Below are 25,747 nucleotides of genomic sequence, written 5' to 3'. Positions count from 1 at the left end.
TCCCTCTCACAGAACTCCAGCGCTGACCGAAGTTTCCCACAGAACTCTCTCCTTCTCCCCATCTCATCTGCTACCACTTCTCTCCCTCCCTCCGTCGCTAGATGCAGCTGTGGTAGCTCAAACAAAGAAGAACCGTCAGCCTCTCCGTCAGTCAAGTGCAGTGTCTTCTCTAACATTTCTGGTCCGTCCGTTCTCCGCGAAGAAAAACCGCCACTCTCCACCGCTTCGAAGCACACATCGACTGAGTGATTCGGTGTACAGAAATGCGGCCGTAGTCCACGAAGAACAAACCACACCTCTCCATCTCATTCATCTCTCTCTCTCTCTCTCTCTCTGTTTCTTTCTTAGAAAATATATTTGTGAATCGTTAGAAATCTGAAGAATATTTTTTGGTTGCCGTCATATGCGTATGAATTGGTTTCTGAATCCTTACAAATTTGATTAGAAATCTGAAGGCATAAAACGATATTCATTACATACAACACAGGTATTGGTATTAAAGCTGAAATAATTTAGAACATAACAAATGATTTTGTGCATAATTATTTCTAGTCTATCAGTATATATCCAATATGAAATTCTTATGTATTCACCATATGGTAAACATAGTATAACTCTTCACATGTGACATTAACTTCTTTCCTGTTCCTACTATACTCAGAAGAGATATCTTACACTCATTGAAAGCATGCTACATTTTCTGGATCAAAGAAGGGCCAAGGTGCGTAATGGAGACTTTGATTCCAGAACCTTGACAACCAAAACATTTAATTGAAGTACCAGACTTGGAGCCTTTACTGCAAAAAGTCACACAAATTCCATATGGGAAGAATGAAGAGAGAGTACTTAACATGCCAAAATATGTAAAAATATAGTATTAACCCCTTGCACTTGGAGCAGATTGCATTAAGATAGGGACAACTTCTTGGATGTCCCATTGTAGAGGTCCTCCAAAGAAACCTTGAGGGGATGGACCACATACTCTCCCCTCCTCTGCTTCATGTCTCTGCTGCTTCCACCACCTGAACAAGGTCCACACATAACATGTCTAATTGTAACATAACAATCAATATACACACATAAATTTAAATCCACCATCCATTAAAATTCAATACACAACAACCAACACAACCATGGAATGCAATAAAACCACTTTCGACAGAGTTTGTTCAGCTGTTAATATCAACCTACAAATGCTCTTTCCAGCTTCATACACAATAACAACAATCCCAACCAACATATCACTTCAATATTTAGTACCAATTCACATCACTCCACATTACACTCCCATCCATATACATAACTCAAATTGTAAGGCATACCAACATGTTTGGTGCCCGTGTAATCCAATCCAATACAAATGTATATATTTTATCCATATAACACTTGAGTTTAACACAATAAATAACACAATCGTATAATCATAAACCAAATTCACATATTAGAAACTCTGAAAATGCTTTTGAAATCGATACACATACTCATACCCAATCCATATATCACTTGAGCTCAACACAAATCCATCACACAACCATTGTTCATGCATAGCACATCCAATATACTTAATATATAACCTGTCAATATAAACATTTATGAACATTCTATTCAATCTATAAGCCTCTTGGTAATACATACTCATTTTAAAATCATAATCCCCCACAAACACACATACTCTTGATGACAAGTTTCTAATCACTATATCAATTTTTTATAGTTTATTGAAACCTACATATTCAATACATAAAATATGCTCATATCATTTATACATCTACACAACACAATCACAAAGCTTTATAAATTACAATCGCGGCTCCACAAAACAACAATCATAGATTACTTCTTATTATCTGCCTTTTCTTTTGTTTACTGTAAAGCTGTGAAAGCCACTCCAAATTATCATATTCAGCATTCACAGAAGGTTTAAACTTCAGCAGCTAGTTCTTTTCTCTATTGGGTTCTTCAAGTTTTCAACCCTTTTTCCTTGATTTCTTAATGAATTAAAAAGCTTTATGTCCTTAGTTTCTCAATTATCCAGCCTCTATTGATCATCATTGGAAACGCCAAACAATATTGAATAACTAAATAGCATTAGTACATGCAATAAAAGCAACCAAAAAAAGAAAAAAAAAAAAACATACCTCATGAAAGAGAACCATGTAAGCATTCAAATCATGGTAAGTTGACGTCCCTCGGGGTTGCAATAATCCAACGCTTCAACAATACAAAGGAAGCACTCTTCACATAAAATTTTCATTTTCCTATTTTAAGCAAAAGAGTTAAAAAAAAATTACTGCCGAAGTCTTTCGTACCTTCTCTTTATGAAGCAGATGTAGAATTTAATTATATGAAAACTCTTGCAATAGCCTGAAAACATTTATGCTCAAGTAATTAAGAAAGTTAGCAACAAAGTACGGTATCCAGGTTCCCCATGGACAGAGAATAGCAACAATTTTCCACCCAGTATTACAAAACGAAAGCCAATACACGAGCTCCCTGTCAATGGAACTGATACCGTCTTCCATGAATCTTCCTCTGGAGTGAATATTGCTAACTTGCGCCGGGCATAAAAGATGGAACCAATAGGGATAAGTCCGATTCTATACCGGAACTGAAGCAGATTGACCTGAACCAAGTTGAAATATGCCCAGATAATTAATCTGAAACATCAACTCAAAACAGGATATTGCAACTGGGGTGTCTATGACATCTATACTACTTACTGCTACAGTGAAATGTAGGTTATAATAAAAAACAATCATTTGTGGGCAGGCTTCATTGATTGATGAATTTTTACTTTTTAGTTGAAAAGAGCACAACCGAGATGAGATCTAATATAACTGCCCAGAAATTTTTTTTTTAAAAAAAAAGAGATTAATATGACCAGATCAGAAGCCAATCAATTGACTATCGTGTGACAAAATGATGCAAAAGATAAGTTCCAGGTATTAAAGCTTGTACAACAACATAGGTGCATGCAAGTGATTGCTAAGATGGAAAGTAATGATAAATCAGGTGAAAGATAGACCTCAAAAATTGAAATCCATCCTGGGAGAGCGCAGGGAAAAATCTTTCGTGTATGTTTGTAAAAAAAAAAACAAACAAACAAAAGATACAACCTTAGTGATAAATCTTGGTCAGAACAACTGGTATTAGCGACAACAAGGAAACAAGTACATTATTTGAAAAAAAAAAAGGAATATTGCAATGAAGAGTAAATCAATCCGATCCATTAGAAAATATTAAGAAAAAAAATAAAACTAAAAGAAGGATCTGATTCAAACCGAATACTCTGAGTCAACCTCCACCGAAAACGTACGATACCCAGATCCTCCACACCCATCCAAGAACCAACACCCTCCACCGTGCACTTCTGTAGCACCTCCAAAGGAAGCCCCACATCAAACCAGATCCTCCATGCACAACCAACCATCACACAACAAAACCCTGTTTTACAATCACGAGACATATCAAGGACCATAGACAAACCACCGTGAACCACCCCACTTGAAGAGTATAGTACATTATAAAGATTCTAAACTGTCTAATAAGCAATAGTTTATCCAACCTTAGATTTGTTTCCTATATCCTAATGCTTTGAACTACAATCTACATAGAATCGACTTATGAATATTGATAGAAGTTCTTTTCCTTGAATCCAGTTTAGAGAAAACCTATGTTTCTATTCCAAAAAACAAAGAAATACAGTGTGTAATGAAGTCTTTCCTTCAATCATTCACTTTGGAGTAGCATAATCTAGCAATAATTTTTATTTTATAGTATTAAATTAAGAGTACTGATATGCTTACTGCCCAATTACAATTAATTTACCATTCTTAGAAAAATAGTATTTTTTAAAAATTTAAAAAGATCAAATCAAAATAAAAGTCAAACTTAAATTTTAAAAAATATATTATTTTAATTCATGGTTGAAATTGTTATCATTTTTGTTAAATTAACATAACCAAAGATAATTTTCTTACCATTTTGCCCTGATATCAACTATAGTCATAATAAGACCTGTTACAGCATGAATATTACACTAATAAATAACTTGCAACATCTATAAAATTAATAAAAAAATAGAATTCAAAATTTGTTTCATATATTATTTTATAAACAACTCCAGCACATGCAACGACACTATTATGATATATCTACCATTATAAACAGATTTAGATGTATACATAGGAAAATGCATGTGCAAAGAAAGACATAAGTATTGAAATGTCTAAAGCTTACACAACTAACAGAGGCCTAAGCGAGAGTTGTATATTGAAAGCTCCAAGGGCAATGATGCATACACATTGTTGAAAAAAAAATTAAATAGAATTGGAGCATATAATTCACTGTAATATCATAAGATGCCGTAGTTCAATACTTCCTTGTCTGTGGCTCACACGAAGCATTGCAACTCTGCGTGGCAAGTGACATTGATAATGTCAAAGAAGGAGTAGCAGCAGGAGTAAAAGCCGATGAGGAAGAAGATGATGCTTCTGATTGAGTAGTTCGCCTAAAAAGAGACCAAAGAGAGCATCTCAATTTCAAACAAGCCTAAAACAACTACTAGACCACAGAAGCTTCTGAATTTCAGACAAAACTACAGAACAAACTCCCTCGTTGCAAAACCCACCACTTGGTAGCTGAGGGGGAAAGATAAATTTTATTAATTTTATGGTTTCATTTCTTATTGCTTTTCAGAATTGAAGTGTCAACCTTCTTACAACAACAAGTCACCAAAATAGACAAGCATTACTCATTTTTTTAATAGAGAAATGATTTGTACAAGTCCTAAATAGACAAATTACATACAAGTCTTTGTAAAAAAATAGACTCCACTTTAAAAAAGTGTAAAAAAAAACTATTATTTATTAGTGAGACTCATTGTTTTATAAAAGGCTTATATGTGACTTGTCTATTTGGGATTTGTATCTAGCATTACTCTTTCTAAGAAAACAAAGGGACAAAAACATAAATTTGTGAATAAAACAGAACCAATAAAAAGGACAAAACGGGAAAAGCAGAAATGAAGAGGGACAAAATTAGAAAATGAAATTTGGAGAAAATCTAATGTTTATAAATTGATAGCCTATTTTATAATAGAATATAAATATTGAAATTTTTTTTAGATGCATTTAGTTAAAAAATTAATTAATTGTTTTTAACTTTAATTATTTTTTACATAATATTTAGTTTTTCATTTGAAGCTCGGATTTTGAGTCGGATATATCCACGTATCGTCCGGAATCCGGATGAATAATGTTATAAAATATAATAAATAATTTAATTCTTTTAAATTTTAAAATAAAAATAATATTTTAATAATATTTTATTTAACTATAAAACTAGCTCTGCTTTCACCCTCCGTTAGATGGTGACTTCCTCGCTCTACCGCTTTTGTTCTTCAAACCAAATAAACCCATCACTCCAAGGCTAGCTCACTCGATGACGACTTCTTTAGTCTGGAGTAATCTGGGTACAAAGCTTCCTTTTGAATTTTATTTTCATACTTGTTGAGTTAGTATTTGAACCACTTGATTTCCGTAGATCTTGATTTGTGAGGGAATTTATTTGCCCATTTGTGAACTCTTGTATTTAGATTGAGCTGAGATCATTTTATGTGAAATCGATTTGTGATTTCACTGCTATTCCGTTGTAGTGATAGATATTTCGTTAACCACAGATAAATGCCTTCAATTCAAATACAAACACAAACAGATTAATGTACAAAAATTTAGAAATGCAAATGCAAAGTAGATACAAAAATGCACAAAAATTTTGAAATGCAAATACAAAAAATTTTCCAAATGCAAAGTAGATGTGGTCCTTTACTTGAGGTTGAAAGTTCACAGCTTTGCTTCACGTCGACGGGAACGAAATGCACAGCTTCCGTTTACGATTTTGTTGGCTGCTCTTAGGGCTTTTTCACTCTTCTGAAACAGAAGGAAGGAAAAATCTCTTGCGTTTTTGGTTCTCTAGTTTCAGCAAGACTGAGCCCACAAAGATCTCTTCCTAAAGCCCAATTGGGGCCTTTTAAGCCTGATTTAGTCGTTACCTTAGAGCATTGGCATTAGACTCATTGAATGAGTGTCATCTTTAAAATTTGATGAATTTGTGTTTAAAATCACTGCATTGAATTTAGCATATACTAAAATATTCAACTTTGAGCTACTGTACATTTAAGTTCATCTCTAAATTTAAAGATTAACTGTTCATACTCTATAACCATTATTTTATTTACTGAAATTATTGTTTCCTAATTTTGAGTCACAATATATTTAAATTGAGAAATAATAATTTAAATATCAAATTAAATTATTAATTAACATATAATTAATTTAATTGTAAAATATGAAAAAAATAAATTCAAAATATTATTATTAAAAAAATAATATTATATTATTATTTTAAGTAATTCAATGATTAATTTTATAGAGGTTTTAAATTTATGAAAAATATGGACTTCATCAAATTTTAGAGATAAATTTAAAGAAGAGTAAAGCTACGGATCAGTCACTCTTCACTACTGATCCGTAGCACGCCTTACGTGTCACTTTTTTATTTTCATTGGTTTGAATGCTGCCCTCTCCATTCCACACCACTCCAAAATTCAAAACTAGCGCCCCGAAAGTTTCACTCTCCAAGAGATTTCATTTCAGTTATTTTCAAAGAACATTTCGATTCCCTTTCCGATGGAGGCTGTGAAGACGACAAGGGGAGCTGGAGGTAGAAGAGATGGAGACAGGAAGAAGTCGGTCTCAAAATCTATCAAGGCTGGGCTTCAATTCCTCGTGGGTTGGATTGCTCGGTATTTGAAGAGGGATCACTATGCTCAGAGGATAAGCTCTGGAGCTCCGATCTATCTTGCCGCGATTCTTGAATATCTTGCTACTGAGGTACTTTTAGATCCTGGATACACATTTTGATCTTTTTGCCATTGGTATCTTACATTTCGAGTGGTAGTTTGCTCTTCTGTGTTTGTTGCTTAGACACTGGGGAATAGAAAAGTGAGAACTGGAGTATTCGCTTCTTCTTCCCGGATTATATACACACTGAGAAAAAGGAAATGTAGATGAGCATCCCTGGTGTTTAGCAATTTATTTTCTTTGCATCAGATAGGACTTCAGTTTCTTTTTTATTCTTGATGGTGGTAGTCAATCTTTTCCGTATGGCTCTTAAGTTTATCTTGGTGAACTCTTTTCGTGTGTCGCAAAATGTAGAAAAAATGAGAGGGAGCCAGATGCTAGGATATGAAATACAGATTCTTGAAATCATTGTGTCATTTGTGATGCATTATTTTTTAGTCCTAATTGTGTTGTCCTCCGGTTTCAGGCACTAATTTTTTGTGTTGGGTGAAATGTAGGTGTTGTCCTCCTCTCTCTTTGAGAAAAATGTTATTTTTTTGCTACTCGTAAAAAAATGCCATTTGAAGTTCTCTGTTTTCATCATTTACTAGTGAGTTCCTCTTTTTTTTTCCCAGTATGTAGAGTTCAGACGCTTCCTTAGCCCTTTTGGGCTTGAGGTTTAGAATTTTTCTTTGACTTGATTTCATAACAAGCGTGTAATTCTTTCACTACTTTGTAGATCAGAATATTTTGAACTCTCGTGCTATTTGAGACTCTTTTTTTTGCCTGTTTCAAGTGCTAACTCCCAAATACTCAATAATTTGTATTTTATTTTTTGTTGGGATGGACAGTCGCTTGCATATGCTTATCCGCCATTAATTTCTTGTGTTGATTCCCTTCTAAAGTTGCTCTTGATAGCTTTGCCAGTTAATGATGAGAAGTCATATTTTCTCTATAAGTTTGTAACAATCTTTGCACTAACTGCTCAATAAATTTATCTGATTAATGACCGATTAAGGTTCGACTTCGTGTAACTTTGATTAACGACCATTGAATTTCGAAATTGCATCTATCTACTGCCTTTCTCAGGTTTTATCCCTACCACTCTGCTCCTTTTGCTTCTGGTATCTTGGCTAACTCACGAACCTAAAGTGATATATACAATAATGGTTGCTAGTGATGATATTTGTTGGTTTGAAGTTTTGGTTAGCACATTATTTGTAAGTTGTTGATGACTTGAGTGTGAAGATTGAAAATGTTGAGTTTTTTTTTTTAATATATATATATATATATATATATAAGTAATATGTATCTAGCTTCTATTTAGGCTTGTAATATGAATATGTTGTTCAGTTGTGTGATTAATGCTTAAGATTCAAGTTGATGGAAGTTATTATGCAACATGGTGTTAGATGCATGTCTCGGTTTAAACCTTGAAAATTATATGGTGTTCTCGGATTGATGTTCTTATCTTTAAATTGTGTTGGATGTTGCATTTCTTCAAATCTGCACATATAGTTTGTACATAAAAATGACAATTTATGCCACTGAATCTTTTGATTTATGCTCTCATGATATATATATATATATATATATGATCTCTCTCATCTAAACATCATTCAGCTTGGTTGAGGAACTTGAACCTTGACCAACATTAACTCAGGAATTAAACAGTCATTTTGTCAGTACTTAAGTTGCATCTCAATCAATATCATGATGTTATTGTTTTATTTTATAGCAAGTGGTAAATGAGAGGATGAAGTCAAGAGTTCTAATCTCCATACGTGTTTTAGAAGAATAAAAGAAGAGAGAAATGTACGCTAAATCATACCCATTTGTGAATCATATATACACAATATAGAGAGACACATTTGCTTGTATTACATTTGACTTTGTCACTCATGTCTCTTGGATACCCCTGTATTCAAAAACAGTTTAGGGAGCAAGACTATATTATAGGTCCTATCCATGATTTGCTTATATCATTAGTTTCGTCAGACTGGTTTATGGGCATCATGTCTCTATTGTAGAAACACAATGATCATTATCACAAAGAGCAAAAAAAGTTTAATTCATTAAATGATTTCTTTGATAATTAGAAAAAAAAAAAAAAAAAACTAGATGATCAGGCATTGGCCCATTGTGCCAGTCCGAGTCCCATACAACAACTAACTTGGGGAGGTTGGAAGACCACCATGTGAGAGTGCAGGAATTTTCAAATTTTCAGCCCTGCTGCTAGTGTTATGTATTAGTGTTACATGGTTTTTTCCTTTGTTTCTACAAGTACATACAATGAAGGTTCAACATGTAAAGGACACTAGAAGTTGAAGTTGGGGAATCTAAAAAATTTGTATTTCCAATTGAGAAATTTGTATTTGAAGTTGAGAATATATAGTACTGATAATGCATCTTTGGTACTAATAATGCATCTTTGGTACTGACAATTGTAATCTTTTATTGTAATTTGTATCTAAAGTTTGTATTTTAATGTTTGTATTGTAAACACGGGTAGTAGCTTTTGTAAATGTACAAACAGAGCAAATGCCCGAATAACATACAAAATTGTTCTGATAGAAAACAAGAAACTCAGAGTTCCAAAAAAAAAAAAAAAATTGCTTTATGCCCAAAATTGCTTTATGGCATTTACAGGTCATTAATGAGAAAATTCTCCTTCAAGTAAAATGTTGTCATTGTTTTGTGGGGAGTTTCTTCTTTTTTTTTTTTTTTTTTTTTTTTTTTTTTTTTTTTTTTTTTTCAAAAAATGTTGTTCCAGGCTCAAAAATTTGATATGCATAGAGAAAATGTTGCATTTTCCTGAGGACAAGTTCCTGTTACTTCAAAATTGGGGCAGACATAGATGTGCTTCTTCCGACACTGTGAGTGCAAAAATCATGCCAACTCCAAACCTCTAGATCAACATACAGGAATTACCAAGGCATTTCCTTGCCACAATTCAACTCCAAAAATCATGCCAACTCCAAAAATCTTACCAACTCCAAATCCTCAATAAGCATTTCCATGCCACATTTAATCCTGCACACAATGTTGTGGTGGAAAAAAAAAAAATCCAAGTGATAAGAGTTTTATAACCTTTTTGAGGGACTTCAAATAAGTTACGAATTACCAACGTAGAAAAATAAATGCAACATAATTGAATAAACAGAAAAGTCAACTTAATATCCATAATAAGCTGTAATAATTATATTCGTAGAGAATATATCATATATGTTAGGATCCGATCAATCTATTTACATTTAAAACTAACACGATACATCTACAGTCCGAGCCAACCGAAAACTATTACAAGAGATACGATCCAGTATCAACACAATAATATACGTACATCCCTATTCTCTACCATCCTTATTCGAAGTTCATCCTCTTGTTTGTGAAGCTCATTCTCTCTCTATTAGTTTGTCCTTTTGTTTTGGAGCTTCATACTCGCATAGCAATAAATCATCCTCTCTCTTCTGAAGTTCATTCTCTCTTATCAAGATTTTCTCAAGTAATACCGATTGAAGTATATGTGCCCAATAAAGAATTGACATCTTGCTTCTCGCTGCGAACCATTCAAAAAGAAATGAAAAACTGTCTCATATATCTAACATCAATATGATTATGATTTTAGCTTTGGTGCTTATAAAACAGGAAACACTTAGATTAGCATACTTACATGAATGATTAGAACATAACAATTGACCAGTAGGATTTTGTCAATATTCTACACTCAAAACAATAGAAAACAGTATCATATAGTGATGATGATTTGTCTACTCCAAGTCTGTATTATTTACTTTGAAGCATAGGTTTGTATCATCACTATATGATAACTGTTTTCTTGACAATCTAAATGGATAAATTAATTAACATCATTCAATAACCACGATTTTCCCACAACAAAGAATACTCTAGGACATAAATGGTGGTACATACTCCATAGGGCCAAATTACAAAGTATAGACCGCCTACAAACCTAGATTCTGAGATCCACTTTCAGTAATTTAGGGCAAATTTTCAAATTTTAGATCGACTACAAGCCCTAAAAATTTCAGATATATTTCATATCTATTTGTATATGAACAAAATTGAAATGTGTGTGCATGAGTGGTGAGAATTTGAGTGTGAGTGAGTAATAACAAAGAGTATGCGAGAAGTTTGGAAAAAATGCTTATTCACGTCGAAATCGTAGAGAAGAAGAAGCCACTCTCTTCACGATGCTATCCAAACTTGTAGTCGATCGGGGGGTAGGGGAGAAAGCAAGTTTCGAGGGCTTCGCTGGAGGTTGGGGGAGACTGAAGAGGGCTCGCGGGGGGGAAGGGGAGGGGCGATGCAGGGAAGGGTGGGGATAGGAAGAAAAGAAACGGGGAAGGAGGAGAGGAAGAAAGTTATTTTCAAAGAGTATTGCTACAAAGTAGCCATTGTAGCTGCGCACACATTACACACTACATGACTGCTTCTGGTTTTTTGTTTTTTTGGTGCAAAACGCACTAGACCTTCTGGCTTCTACCCCTCTCTTTTCCTCTCTCTCTCATCATCTCTATCTCCAACATCTCTCTCTCTCGTCAGCGGCTCTCTCTCTCTCATTAGCGCTCTCTCTCGTCGGCTCTTTCTCTCTCCTCGACTCTCTCTCTCATCAGATCTACCTCTCATCCCTCATCGACTTTCTCTCTTATCTTTGTCTCTCTCTCAGTCCTGTAGTAATTTCGAATTTGAGAGATGTGTGGTTTTGATAATACCACGTAGAGTGTGCAAAAGTGGCTGCTACCGATATTTTTCCATTTTCAAAATGTGAAGGCCTTTTCGTCGGAGAGGGGAAACAGAACGTGCGTTTAATAGACATGTAAGTTGTGCGCCTGGCTGCAGCTGCACAATCGTTGATCTTAAGATTTAAACTTTATGAGTGATTTGGATTCAGAGATGAGTTGAGATAGTTTATGAATAGTAGAATAAAAGTAGAATTATTTATTATATTTTGTGTGAGAATTTGAAAAAATTATTTTGACATTTGAAAAAGTTGAATTGTTTATTATATTTTGTGTAAAAATTTAAAAAAATTATAATAATAAAATAAAATAAATTGATGTGAATTTTAAATGCAAACGAGGCCCTAAAAGAAACGAAAGCCCAATAGTCCAATAGCTGCCGCAAGTTTCGGACACAACCTAATTACAAAGCTTTTTTCACAGAGAGAGAGAGAGAGAGAGAGAGAGAGAGAGATGGTGTTGAGGAAGCTGTGGCACCATAGGAGCATAGTAAGAGAAGCATGGCATCGAACCATAGCGGTGGCCAACTTCCTCTGCGGCCTTCACGTCACCAACACTTACCTCTGTACTGCCGCCCTTGTAAGTAAAAACAACCTGTTCCCTCTTTGTTGCAACCAAAACGGACCAGACGTATTGAAATGATGGATGATCTTGTGCCTGCAGGCCTACGGTCCCAGCATGCTCCCGACCTTCAATCTTACCGGGGATCTGTTCCTTGCCGAGCGGCTCTCCACCCGTTTCGGCAAGGTGCGACCTGGAGACGTCGTCCTCGTACGGTCCCCTGAAGATCCTCGAAAGTTGATAGTTAAGCGCTTGCTGGGAATGGAGGGTGATTCAGTCACGTACGTTGTCGACCCCAAGAACAGTTCTAGGTGCGACATTGTCGTGGTATGATCAATGTACCTTTTTCTTTTTCCATTTATTTTCTTGGGTTTTGTTTTGCCAGGTATGGTTTTCTGTTTGATGGGTTTGATCTCTTCCGCTAGTGATTTTGAAGATTGGATATGTCCTGTTTTGTCTGGGATAATCATTCGGTGAATGGGGTTTTAAGGCTGGTTTTTCTCATGTATACCCTAGTTGGGTACTTCTCATCATCCCATGTATACTTCCTGTGTACTTGGGCTATCCCTCCTTTTTCTTATGAATAGAGCTCTTGATTGCCTATAAAAACAAAGGCTGGTTTCTTTTTTGTTGCCTTAATGGTTTGGGAGGTTTCCACTTTTTTCTTTTCTATTTTATGTATTTTTCTGACTTTTACTTAACCGGTAAAGAGATTGTGATTTTTATTCCTAATTTATTGCTATTATTATTATTTGCTCGTAAGGGGCGTGTGTGGTGTTTTTGTTTTTGATATTCTTGTTGAGCTCATAGGTTGTTCTTTGTTATGATAGTGTCGCTCATCTTCCTATCTCTCTATAGGTTCCAAAGGGACACGTTTGGATTGAGGGAGACAACATCTACGCCTCAAGAGATTCAAGACAAGTTGGGCCTGTTCCTTATAGCCTACTCGAAGGCAAAGCATTTTGCAAGGTGTATTTTCTTTCTGTAGACCCTTTTGTGTTGAATTGAAGCTTTAATTAGTATAATTCACTCCAGCCACAAAAATGAAACAAAATAACAGATGGTCAGCATGGTCTTATTTATTTTCTTTCATGATGATTGGTTATTTAGGATATCTGATGTACAGGAAGAGTCATGGACTTTCATTCCCCTTTTCATTCAGTGACATATTGAATAGCGTAGCTCAAGTAACTTACCAATTTGGTTCTGAGGTTGGGTATAATCCTTTGCCTTGGTTTTCAATGAATTTACAAGGAAAAAATCATGGAAGATTCAGTTCTAGTTGACAAAATTAGAATACATTGTAGGGGTTCAGGATAGGTTGGCTTAAATTCAAAACATATGAAACATTTCTTAAGTAGAAGCTCAAGCATGAATGTAGTATTAAAAACTAATGGCCAACTAATGCACATTGAAGACTCTTTTTTGTTACATCGGATTGCATGCAGTGCTTAAGCAGGATGTTTGTAATTAGAGAGTGCATTTAATTTGTTTATTATTGCTGATTACTAGTTAAAGGGAACGAAAAGATAATGTTTGCATGTGCATGCATATCCTTGTATATATATCTATCAATGAATGCATGCATGCATGTATTTTTTGTATGTAAGTAGGAATGCATGTATGTATCTGTTTGTATAGCATAAGAATTATCTTTTGTGGAAGATTACATCTAGTCTTATACACCAAAAGGACTAGTCAATATTACAATTGAAACATTTTGGAATTGTTATAAATCACAAGAACTTCTCCATTCCAAATGTCAGATCTCATTTACCATCCTCCCCTACTAAATCCTGAGTATCATATTCTCCTTCATGTTCTCGTTAGGATATCACCCAAGGGGTTGGCCCAAGTAGTGAAGGCCTTGGTCTTGGGGTATCACTCCCTTCAAGGTCCAAGGTTCAACACCTCATGGGTGTAAATAATCCTTTGGGGCCACACCCCCTGATGAAAAACCAGCGATTTAACCAGTTTCGTGTAGGAAAACTTTCGAGGGTGCGGTGCACGAGGTCGGGGTTTACTCAGCAGGGGTGGCTCCAAAGGGCATTGCCTTGGAGAGGTTCTCCGACATATATATAAAAAAAAAAGTTCTTGTTAGGCTTTCTCTTTTTTGTAGGTTGTACTACTCAAGTCCCACACTTTTGTCTGGAGTTGGCTGATACTGTTATAAGCTGTAAGAACCAAAAATTTGAATTCCGTTCCGGTGACAATTTCGGTTGAGGTACTGAAACGGAATATTTCGATACTGGTATGTTTTGGGATAGTCGTTGTGGATACATTATATAGATAAAAAATTATATATATATATATATATATAGAAACTGTATTCCAAAATAACATCAATCCAAGTCTTAAAAACATGCATATCTGAAAGTGAAAAACTCAATAATACGTCTAAGTTCTAAATCCAACTATTAAAAAATATAATCACTCATTCTCATCTAAAAGACAATAAGGATCAAAATTCGAAACGTTAATCAAAATATTTTTTTCACAATCACCACCACCATCATCAACATCAAGACCCACATTATCATCGTCTTCCAAATTTATTGAGCCTAATAGCTCCTCAAGATTTGCCCAAGCCAAGTCTTCTCCATCAATAAGTTCTGATTCTTCACTCACCCTTTCCTCCATCATGTTGATATTTTCAAGGTTGATTGGATCCAAAAAAATCTCTTTCCTTTTTTATGTTTCTGCCAAAATAAAAGTCTCACATAAGTAAAAATGTTACAATTGAGTTTTCCAAGTATGAGTTCTCTCCGTACGATTGTCCTTTCTCAATGATTCTTGCTGGTGTTAGTAATTTTCTTAGTATTAAGGGGTGTCATCATGTCATCTTTTAAGGATGGGACAATCAAAGTTGATCCTCTTAGAAGCAAAATTTTTAGAACTATTGGTGTAAGTGGTTGATGGGTGCGCATTGTAGAGAGAGGCAGAAAGGTGATGGAGGAGCTTGTATGGGGTACTTTCACTGTGAAATGGGTAGTAAAGACATTAGAGGAGTGCTCCTGGTTTGATGAGAAGGAGTTTATAAGAACCTCTCATGATGGTAGTAGAGCCTTTATAGCATAACGTAGCTCTAATGAATACAGGAGGTATTTGGTAGTAATAGAATACAATGGGGGTTGGAAAGCAAGCCATCCTTATGATCCATGAAGAAGTGGAAGGGAAGGTATGGAGGAATATGGCCTTGGAGCTTAGGGAGCTATGTGACTGAGCCCTAGAAAATAGTATTTCAGGTGTGCCAAATAGAGGAGAGGGAGAAAAAGAATGAAGAGCACTACTGATAAGAGAAGATGATAAAGAAAAGCTTCCAATAGTAGGGGAGAGCATGGTTGCAAGAGGATCAAACAAGTTGGTGCTAGAAGGTCTGACATGGGCGCAACGTCGAAATAGGGGCATAAATGGAAATATGGAGGGTGGGGTTGTATCTATTGGAAAGAGTACAGAACACCCAAAAAGGACATATTTTGAATCGGATGTGGTTCAAAGCTCCAAGGCAAACATGAAAATCGCAACTGCCAGCTGTGCAAGAGTGTGTCCAAGGACCTCAACTCTTTGAAAAAACAACTGCTGGAAGTGAGAGAGGCAATGAATAGGCTTATAAGGAGAGTGGACGACAAACTGGGCCATGGAATGGCCCTGGCCCAAAAGCAAACAGGGCAATTTAATGGTTATGGCTCTTTGGACTCAAAACTGGGCTTGGGAGCAAAAATGAATACAAATGGGCCCCGTTATTCATGGACCGAGAAAGGGAAACAAAAAGTCCATATACCAATCTAAAGTTAGCAGGTCAAACTTGGGTTCACATAGCTCAAAACCGAGTCGTCCTCTGGAAAGTCTTCGGTGTCGATGACTCTTCGGGAGGGGATGCACAGTAATCATCGCCAGAACACCGCGAGCAGGTGGCTAGCACCCCTGTGGATGCTTTGATGGTGATAACGTCGATGACAAATGTTATGGCCGTAAAACACACATCCAATGTTGAAAACTCATTGGTACCGATGATATACCGGACGGGGACATCATAGAACTGACTGATGGAGGAAGGTGAGCCAATGGCCAGTATCCAGGCCAATGTGGTGCCGGCAGCAATGCCGGTGAAAACCACAATGGACATCGGGCTTGTTTTTAACACAGAATTGTCGGTTGGACTCTCCAAACTGATGGGAACACCTTTGCACCACTCCAAAATGTGTCATTGTTGGAAATGGGAGGTCTTTTGAGCCTAGGAATTGATCAAACAGAGGAGAGGGGTCGTGAAGAGTATGACACAGTGGTAACGGAAATTACTAAGACTGCGATGGTTGTGTTTGACTCGGATGGGCTTGAGGGGAGTATTTTCAAGTGCTCGGTCTTGTCTCAGACAGAGTGGGTGTGGTACAAGTGAGCCCCTTGGTAAGTGAAGATGTATGTTGGGAAGAACCAACTCCATTGTCTTCCCTACATACAAGCAAAAATAGTAGCATCCAGGTTTCATAATGGGTCTTACACAAAGCAAAGGAGGTTCAACACTGCGTGGGAATCTTATGTGACGGCTTCAAGGACCAAGTCATAGCTCTCCTTGCAGCCACAAAGGCTGGATAGACACGTTCGGCCTCACCTGGGGAGCTCACATTAGCTAAGAAGAGAGCTAGAGAACTAAAAAAGACTTGACTGAGTAGTAAATGATGGAGCAAGTTTGAAAAGCTCTAACCGTGGAAGATTGAAGGGATGGGCAATGGAAAAATGATGTCACGGAATGTAAAGGGCTTGAATGAGAAGGAAGAACGCCTTAAAGTTAGAAATCAGCTTTGTAAATGGAAAATAGACATTGTATGCTTGCAAAAAACTAAAGAGAGAGAAAGGAACCTGTAGAATGGAGATCGATGACGACCTACAGTGGAGCAAGAGGAGCTGTGACGGAGTGGACCGAGTAAATGAGTTGTTGTGGCCGAAAGGTTTCTGGCGTAGGGTAGGAGAGAAATTAGGGATTAGGAAATTGGGGGAAAGTGAAATTGATTTGCCTTCATCGCAGGCTCACAGGGATAAGGAGAAAAAGAAATCAGAAAATTACAAGTTCGTTCCTACCATTTCAAAAAATTTACCAAATTGCCATACACATTAATTCTGGACTGAAACACATATTCCCGCCAAAACACCGGAATTCGGCCAGAATGTAATGGAATTTGACCTGGAATGGAACATCTATTTAAACTGCGCCGATTACTGATCCGGCACAGAAAATTCCTGCCATTCCCGTCGGAACGGAACAAAAATCAAAACTTTGGTAAGAACTTTTGCCTCTCAAACAATGTGGGTTTTCATTCACCACCCGACCATTCCTGCCAGAAAGAAACGAAAATCAAAACTTTGGTCAAACTTCTGCCTTTCAGGCAACGCGGGGTTGTATTCACCACCCTCATTCTAAATCCAAGGTATTAGTTCGTATGTTCTATAGAATAAGGGTAGCCAATTGAGATGGATGAGGCATTACAGGAGAACTATGCAAAGGTTATAAATTCCCTGTATATTTAGAAGTTCATGAACAAACTTCAAGATCGATATAAGTCTTATAGGATGAGGTGGCATCAACTGAAAGGAAGTTCTATATCGCCTATTCAAGGTAGTTACGTAACATGCTCTCTTCAATACGATATCTATATGAAGTGCAAAGTAAATTATAGTGTAATTCCCACGTTTAAGTACCGATCAGCTTTTCTAAATCATCTTATTTGTGATTTAACAGTTGTAGGGCAGAAGTGAAGTCTTGACTTCTTCACATAATGAAAACAAGAAAAATTATCAAAGCCTTGTTTTATTAAGGTGTAACCTAAGAGGATGATTGCATAAGGTTGACAGCAAATGGCAAAAGCCACTGGTTATAACCTTTATTAGAGATCCTGAAAGCATGATGGCCATCGACGCAATTAGGATATCATCTTAGTTGAGTGACTGAAATTATCTCTTGCTAGATTTTAGAAGCTGAGGCCCATGTGATGACCTCTGGGACTTTCGTGCTGTAAGTTGAGGCAGCCAAAAAGACATAATATTGTGCGGAAGAGCTATCTTTTCTTAGATTTTGCCATTCCAATTCTATGATTGCATGGGTTTTCTTTTTTTAGATCTCTGCTCACTTTGTCTGTAGATATGGCCACCTAAAGAATTTGGTTTCTTGGGACAGAGTGGAATGAAGAATCCAGATCTCTAAGGTACTCTTTATAAGCAATCATACTTTTGAACCACCATTTAGGAATGCATGTATTTCTCTAATCTTCATTGTCAGGGCTCATGTGCTTAATTATGAGGCCTTATCGTAAAAGGTGCAGTTGCAGTTATTGTTCTATAGACAGATATAAAAGCTTATCTTCCTCACAAGTAACTATAAGCAAAAAAGAGTTCTTTTTTATTTTTTTTTTTATTTTTATTTATATATATATATATATATTTTCTTTTCAAGTATTAAAAAAAAAAAAAAAAATCTTCACAAGTAATTATAAGTAAAATGCTTTTAGTTTTTTAGTTTGACTGTATATTCAGACATCGTCTTACATGTTCTTGCTTGTTTCTTAAAACCTCTCTTGATGCCTACAGTTCCAGTTGTTGATATTCCTCTATTTAACAGTGTAGAAAAAAAATGTTTCGTTTAGCAAACAAAGAAAAACAACAATCTTTCTGTGAGGGATTGTCAATGTCAGAGTCTTTGGTTTTATGATGAAAGAAGCCAATGTTTTAGTTGCAGTTAGGCAAAGTATGGAAAACCTTTTTCTGTCTTCTATCATATCACACACTTCATAATGTTAATACAATTTGCTTTTTCTATAAAGGCATTAGATCTTTGTTTTACAAAACCAAATTCTCTTTTTATGAAGAGAAAATTATGTTAGTTCTGGCTTTTAATAGAATAGTGGTTAGAGTAGAGAAAATGATGCGAGGAAAGGAAGGGGCAATAATTTCTACATTTTGTGAAGTTTATTTAAAACCAAACTGGAAGGTTGGAAGGATAAACGTATATAGAGATTGCTTTGCATTGTAAATCTCTAATATTAAGAATTTTTATGATTATTATGTTCAGGATCCAAGAAAAATGGCCAATGCCATTACCTTCCCAGTGGTCCTAACGTGAAGCCCTGCAAAGTTTAAAGTTATCAATTTCTAAAGCTATTCGGACTTAAATGGAAATAAAAGTTTTAATGGTTTAGTAGCAAATGGAGATCGTGAAGAACTTGCATGGTTTCTCACCGTTTGCTTGTTCCTATCTCACTTTATTTTCTTTTATCTTTCCTAACCTGAGAAAATAATTTGTCAAATGCATGTTGCAGGCTTTTGGTAGCTGCTTTCAGTGATCTGATACACTATTGAGTTAGTTCTGTTTGGTGCCTAGCACATTTTTTCTTGTTAATCACATGAGCCATGTAAGCACTTCTAAGTTTTAGGCGACTTTCTTATGTGTCATAAAGGTTATTATTTTTTCGTCGAATTGGCAATATTTTCTTTTTCTTTTCTAACCGAGAAGTTAATTTGTCAAATGCATGTTGCACATTTTTTGTGCGCTTGGCATGGGTTGTGTTTCACGTCTCTTGAAAATCTTTTGTGAAAAAAGGAGGATAAGATTTTAAAATACGTTTTTTTTTGGAGTTCATTTTCTTTCAACATTAAGTATAAAATTGATTGTGGATAAAGGCAAAATTAACAATTGATATACTCGTTGAAAACTTTTGGAAATGCAGGTACCATCTCCCCTACATCTGCGGTGCATTAGAGTTAACCTGTTTGGAGAGCCGAATTATCAGCTCTGTTGTAGTCTTTGGATTTTATACTTGTTCATGATGTTTGTTGGATCGCAAAGGATTATATGAATATACTTAATTGTGAGTTCTTTTAAGTTTGAGTTACTCGATTTTTAAGCAGGTGTGTAAAGCTCACCATCTATATGGTAAAATTTGATTAGCAAGATTCAAATTTTAAGATTTATTTTTTAAATTAAATTAAATTATATAAGTACTTTACTAAGTGTGTTGTATAACCCGGCTTAGAGTAGAATAACTTGGGATCAATTCTACCAAAGTTGACAATGTAGACCTCATTTGCAAAATTGTGAAAACCGAATTTGTAATTAATCTTTTATTTTTTTTCCATTGTGAGAATGGCATGCATTTTGTTTTGTTTTGGGAGAAGTAAAAAACTTCCATTAAAAATGCAGGGGGCCCTACGTAAAGTTGAGAACCTCATTTGCAATCAAATGTAAACCAAGTCCACGTTTTGTCCGGTTTTACAAGGAGCACAAATCAGTTTATAAAGCAAGGGCCATGAAACAACAAAATATAGGAAAATCAAACAAAGGCGATGGATTCCCTGATTAGGAACAATCAGCATTTAAAATTTTTTGTAACTGGAGAAGTAGAAAATCCCTTGATTAGGATACTGTCACTATATACATTTTGACAACATACAGTCGGTAAACACATGCTAATAATGTCAAAACCGAGGCAATCAGCAACCTTGAGGTCGTACTCCGACTGCCATCAAAGGATGTAACTCAGCAGTCTATTTTAATACCATCTGTGTCACGTTCACACCATTCTCCATTCAGAAATGTCAACCTTCTTCACTAGTCTAGCAGAAAGCGAGCAGTCATTTGCATTCAGAAAGTCAATTATATAGGACTGGCTCTTGATATCTGCACGGGCAAAACTAAAAAATCACAAATGGTGGAAAAAAGCCTTGTACTCATGATCTTACACATAAATGCATTGCATACATACATAAATGGAGGGGAGAAGAAAGAAAATCTTGTCTCTTGTCCATGCATAAATCTAAATGACTAGACCAAAACATGCAAAATAGTATTTCACAGTTAATAAGAACAGCCTCGAAAAGCTTCTCCCCCTTTTCCTTCCCTACCTCCTACCTTTCCGGACCAACGCATCATATTGGAAAAGCTACTAATAGGCACCAAAGAATACGAGATATGTACTGCACCAATGCATAATACAAAAGGAATACAGGTCTACTACTTCAGGCAAACTTGTAAGAAAATAATCAACCAACATGCTGCATCTTAACTGTCGAGTATAGAACCAAGCTTGTTAGAAACACCATGTTTGGGATCATGAGCGTTAGTCTAGATTTGTGCCTTTTCCCTAAATAACTGCAATGCTTTTAGTAGAAATACAGCTTCATTTGTAGACCTTGGCAGCAAGTCAAATGGATTGTCATTGATTCAGATGTCTTTTGGCAACCATTTTATCTATAGCTTACAACTTGACTCAAGTAGTGGTGTTGCATAATCACTGCAGTGTAAAATATTGGAAACCAATCACTCTTTACTGGTTCCTTCTCATCTTTCCACGTTTTATGTTGCTTTAACACTAATCCACTCTGATATAGATGCCATTTCATCTGACTGTTGTTTCTGCTTCTAACTCAATATATTCAATCTTGTCTAGAAGAAAATATTATCATTTGTTTTGGATTCCACCATCACATACTGTTTTAACTATCTCCTCAAAGGGTGAGGAACTTAATATGGAGAGGAATTCGTTTTGGAGGGAGGTTATTGATCATAAGTATGGTAGTGAGTGGGGGGATGGTGTTCTAAGGAGGGTAGGGGGTCTTATGGAGTAAGTTTATGGAAATTTATTAGAAAGGGGTGGAACACCTGTGAAAAACATATTAGGTTTGAGGTGGGGGATGGAGCAAGAATCATTTCTGTTTAGATACTTGGAGTGGGGAGAGTCTTCTTTCTATTGCCTTTCCAGCTGCATTTAATTTGGCTGGAAATCAGCAAGCTGCAGTTTCAGATGTTTTGTGTCGTGCCAACGGGATGGTTACTTGGAATGTCACATTTACTGGAAATGCTCAGGATTGGAACTTGATGAGATGACAGATTTTTACGGCTACTCATATTCAGCAAAGTTAGGAGGAAATGAGGGTGACCGTATGTCATGGATTCACATGGGAGAAAAAAGTTTACAGTTAAGTCCTTCTACAAGGCTTTGACAAGCCAGCCGTCCACATTCTTTCCATGGAAGAGTATTTGGAAGGTCTCAATGCCGCCAAAAGTTGCGTTTTTTACTTGGACAGCTGCGCATGGGAAGATCTTGACGGTTGACAATTTGAGGAAGCAGGGTATGGTGGTCACGGAGTGGTGCTATATGTGTAAAAAGAATGGGAATCGATAGATCATTTGCTTCTACATTGTGAGGTGGCTGGAGAGTTATGGAATGGTATCCTCAATAGAGCCGGACTGAGTTGGGTCATGCCTAAGGGTGTGGTGGAACTACTAGCATGCTGGAACAGGAGGCATAATAGTGCTCAACTGGCAGCAGTGTGGCGAATGATACCCTTGTGCTTAATGTGGTGTATATGGCTAGAAAGGAATGATAGGTGCTTTAACAACAAGGAGCGTGCAGTACGGGAAATCTGGAATTTTTTTATATTTTCTCTTTTACAGTGGTTTTCTGCTATTGTACTAAAGGGTGAGAATGTCCATGAGTTCCTATCTTCTTTTCAGCTTAATAGAATGTAATTAGGTGTCTCACTTTGTATACTTCCTGTGTACTTGGGCATTGCCTAGTTTCATTCTACTCAATAAAGATTCTTATTTATAAAAAAAAAAAAAAAAAAAAAACTATCTCCTCAATTTTATGCCATCACCAGATGATACCGGCTAATTGAAAATCCTAAACTCAATTATAATTAAATAGGTATATGTGACTACTGCAAATATGATTTACAATTTCCTTTTGAAATAATAACCGTTAATTTAGTCCAAGATGATCCTAACCATTCTTTTTTGTGTAAGGGCAGCCATTAAGAATTTATGGATCAGCAACCAATGATGCTGACTAACTTGGTTTCTTCCATTTAGCGCCCTTTATGTTTGAGGGAGAGAGAGAGAGAGTCCTCATTGAAAAGAAAAGCACCCCACAAATAATGTAGTAAGGTTGAGAGTTCCACATCAGTAGTCATAAAAAATTTAGTTCATAAACATTGCATCAATGAATGAACCAGCAAAAAGGATGCGCAAACCTGATTCTGTGTTGCAGCTGTCCAGCACCAAGGATGATGCACTGAAAGTGAACTATCAGCAATGAAAGCTATTGTACTTGCTTCTCGTATGTTAGCTACTATTGATGGCGGTAATTCTCTCATGATCCATAATATAAAGGCTGAGGGTATTGATGAACCTGACAGCATGATCTTCATACAATAAGTTACTGTTAAGTTCATTACTTCTTCAGAAAGATTGTATTGATTGATCCCTACTATAGAGCAAGTTCATGTTATGCCCTGCTTAAATGTTGTCAACAATACACTTATAAAAAAAAAAAAAAAATGTTGTCAACAATACCGTATTTTGTCCACTACAATGCCATAATGGTAACGTCAAAAGAAGTAGACATTGCCCATGTACATATACAAGAGGAACACCTTAATTAGAAATAGAAAAAGATACTAAGAAATCATGTAAACTCGGCCCATTAAAATTTATAGCAGATGCCCAAAGAACACCCGGCACTACTTATTTTTGTGTTGGAGCAACAACTGGCATGTAACCAGATACAATTAAAACTACTCAATCAAGTTTCATAACCAGAATAATAGAAGAGCCTTCTTATTTTTAACTTCAAAATATAAGATGTGAGCTATTTGTGTTTACAGGAATTGTGTGAGGTTGAGGCAAAAATGAATTGAAAAAAATAAAAATTAAACCAAATACGTAAGGGCATACCAAAAAATAACAATAAAGATACAAAAAAGTGTGAGGTGTGGTCTTTGGATCTGTGGGTTAAATTTTTGCGAGAGCTTTTAGCTTTTTCTCTTAATAAATGACGAAATTTACATCATCTAGGAACGAGCTGAAGTTCTCAACTATGTATGTCTAAAGTTTACACGAGCATCATTGATGCTCTATTCCTTTGAATGATTCCATATTCACTACAAACCTTGCTAAGTAATCACTCTCCACCTCACATTCACCTCTTTGGCAGATAAGTAAATATTCACAATCTTTCCAAAAGTAGCTACAGATCACTGCCTCTGATTTACCACCTGCAATTTGACAAACCTTATGAACTCCTATCTCCAACCAACTTAATTTTTTCCTCCCTTGATGATGCAACTGATCTCTTCCACAACCAAAATATTTAACTCTCCCCAGGGTAGCCTTCACTCATTCATTCTTACATACTGCTCCTTCAAAACACCATCTTCTCTTGAAAAACTAGTCACTCTCTTGAACAGAAAATCAATCGATGAACATTTTCATATAAATCATAGTTTTTTTTAATATCATATCGAGGACAGTCAGATATGCCAATGGGTTCTGTTAATGCTTTAATTTGCACAACAGACCGGAAGGGAGAAAAGGATTATCCCCGGCCCATGATGGTGATTCGGGCTTCGATACGGTGTTTTTCGCATTCATTCATAAAATAAATAACAAATAAGCGAACAAAAATAAATAGAGAGAGACACAGGGATTTATGTGGTTCGGCATAATGCCTACGTCCACGGGTTGTTTGGGGGCGAAACCCACTATAATGGGTGAGTTTACAAATCCCTCATGGCTCACATATCTCACAATATAATTGAGGGATTTAGGGAAGATCCTTTGGAGTCGATATATGTGGTGGAGTTTGTACGTAGGGAGCTGTTGTGGAGAGCCTGTGGAGAGTTAATTCGATTTGTGGGGGATCTCCTCCTTAATAGAGGTCTATTTCCTTAGACTGATTGACTCTACTTGCCTTGTGAAACCTTTTCCTTTTAAGAGTATGAATTTTTTTCCTTTTAGGAGTCTGTATCTTTCCTCTTACGAGTCTGAGTCAACTTGTCTTATCTCTTCTTGACTTTATCTCTTAGCTTGGTTTTCAGCCTTATCTCTTAGCTAAATTATAGGCTACTGATTTGACCCCTACAAGTTCAATCCTTGACCACTCTAGAAATTGATAAGTGCAAATATAGGACTCATCCTTCAGCAGATATAAGAACACTTAGCCTGGTTTGGTTTCACAAACCTTTCAAACTATCTCATCCTATCTCATCTCAACATCCAAACACCATTCAAACACAAACATTTTTCAATTTCAAATTTTCAAATTTTTCATTTAATCATTTTTTTTATAAATAATTTTTTCATTTAATTATTACCTAATCATTACAACTTTTCCAAACTTCCGAACAAAACACAAAAAACAATTCAACTTTTTCAAATCTCAAAACAATTAAAAAAATTATATTCTAATATTATTTTAACTTTATAATATTTTTATTCAATTTTTTCTCTCATTTTTCAAAACCCCATAAAAATCTTAACTCAACCATTTCAATACTATTCACAAATTATCTCACTACTATTCACAGATTTCTCATCTCATCTCATTTGTGAATAGTAGTGAGATAGTTTGTGAATAGTAGTGAGATAATTTGAGTTGAGTATTTTTTGGGTTTTGGAAAAGGAAAGAGAAAAAGTTGAATAAAAAATATTATAACATTAAAATTTTGTTTGAATATAGTTTTATAATATTATTTTTGTTAGGAGATTTGAAAAAACTGAATTATTTTTTATTTTTTGTTTGAAAGTTTTGGAAA

General features: G+C 35.7%; 3 protein-coding genes across 19 annotated transcripts in view; 1 reads left to right on the top strand and 2 right to left on the bottom strand.

The window, feature by feature from the left end:
* Positions 1–520: 520 nt before the first annotated feature.
* LOC121264011 lies at positions 521–4,564 on the bottom strand. Of its 8 annotated transcripts, XM_041167037.1 has the most exons (6): positions 4,430–4,564; positions 3,981–4,017; positions 3,282–3,444; positions 1,488–1,574; positions 883–1,022; positions 521–797 (listed from the first exon to the last, which is right to left on the bottom strand). In XM_041167037.1, the coding sequence occupies exons 3-6, from the start codon at positions 3,428–3,430 to the stop codon at positions 706–708; spliced, it is 468 nt and encodes a 155-aa protein (XP_041022971.1). In that variant the 5' UTR covers positions 3,431–3,444; positions 3,981–4,017; positions 4,430–4,564; the 3' UTR covers positions 521–705. The 8 variants fall into 8 exon arrangements, 7 of the variants coding, with proteins under 7 accessions (XP_041022971.1, XP_041022972.1, XP_041022970.1 ...); XM_041167038.1 differs by lacking the exon at positions 3,981–4,017; XM_041167036.1 differs by lacking the exon at positions 4,430–4,564 and having other exon boundaries at positions 3,981–4,423.
* A 7,412-nt stretch (positions 4,565–11,976) lies between these two features.
* On the top strand, positions 11,977–20,073 carry LOC121266552 (mitochondrial inner membrane protease subunit 1). 7 transcript variants are annotated; one of them, XR_005940827.1, is made up of 6 exons: positions 11,977–12,184; positions 12,269–12,493; positions 13,025–13,135; positions 18,300–18,363; positions 19,227–19,566; positions 19,882–19,939. XR_005940827.1 is itself a non-coding variant. In XM_041170416.1 (5 exons), the coding sequence occupies exons 1-4, from the start codon at positions 12,059–12,061 to the stop codon at positions 18,360–18,362; spliced, it is 525 nt and encodes a 174-aa protein (XP_041026350.1). In that variant the 5' UTR covers positions 11,977–12,058; the 3' UTR covers position 18,363; positions 19,882–20,073. The 7 variants fall into 7 exon arrangements, 2 of the variants coding, with proteins under 2 accessions (XP_041026350.1, XP_041026349.1); XR_005940828.1 differs by having other exon boundaries at positions 19,474–19,566; positions 19,882–19,932; XR_005940829.1 differs by lacking the exon at positions 19,882–19,939 and having other exon boundaries at positions 19,227–19,384; positions 19,474–19,572.
* Positions 20,074–20,500: 427 nt separating this feature from the next.
* The window catches only part of LOC121266550 (tobamovirus multiplication protein 1-like), a 30,484-nt gene continuing 25,237 nt past the window's right edge, over positions 20,501–25,747 (bottom strand). Inside the window, exons 12-14 of one of the 4 annotated variants that reach the window (XM_041170412.1) lie at positions 23,186–23,343; positions 20,785–20,845; positions 20,501–20,752 (exon numbers count right to left, since the gene is read on the bottom strand). In XM_041170412.1, the coding sequence (XP_041026346.1) occupies positions 20,804–20,845; positions 23,186–23,343 (200 nt within the window). In that variant the 3' untranslated portion in view covers positions 20,501–20,752; positions 20,785–20,803. The other 3 variants (XM_041170413.1, XM_041170414.1, XM_041170411.1) reach the window with 3 other exon arrangements.

This window comes from Juglans microcarpa x Juglans regia, chromosome 5D (genome assembly GCF_004785595.1).
Source record: "Juglans microcarpa x Juglans regia isolate MS1-56 chromosome 5D, Jm3101_v1.0, whole genome shotgun sequence".
Classification (NCBI taxonomy): domain Eukaryota; kingdom Viridiplantae; phylum Streptophyta; class Magnoliopsida; order Fagales; family Juglandaceae; genus Juglans; species Juglans microcarpa x Juglans regia.
The sequence above is the reverse complement of the archived record's forward strand: the minus strand, read 5'-3'. Positions and strand labels throughout refer to the sequence as shown.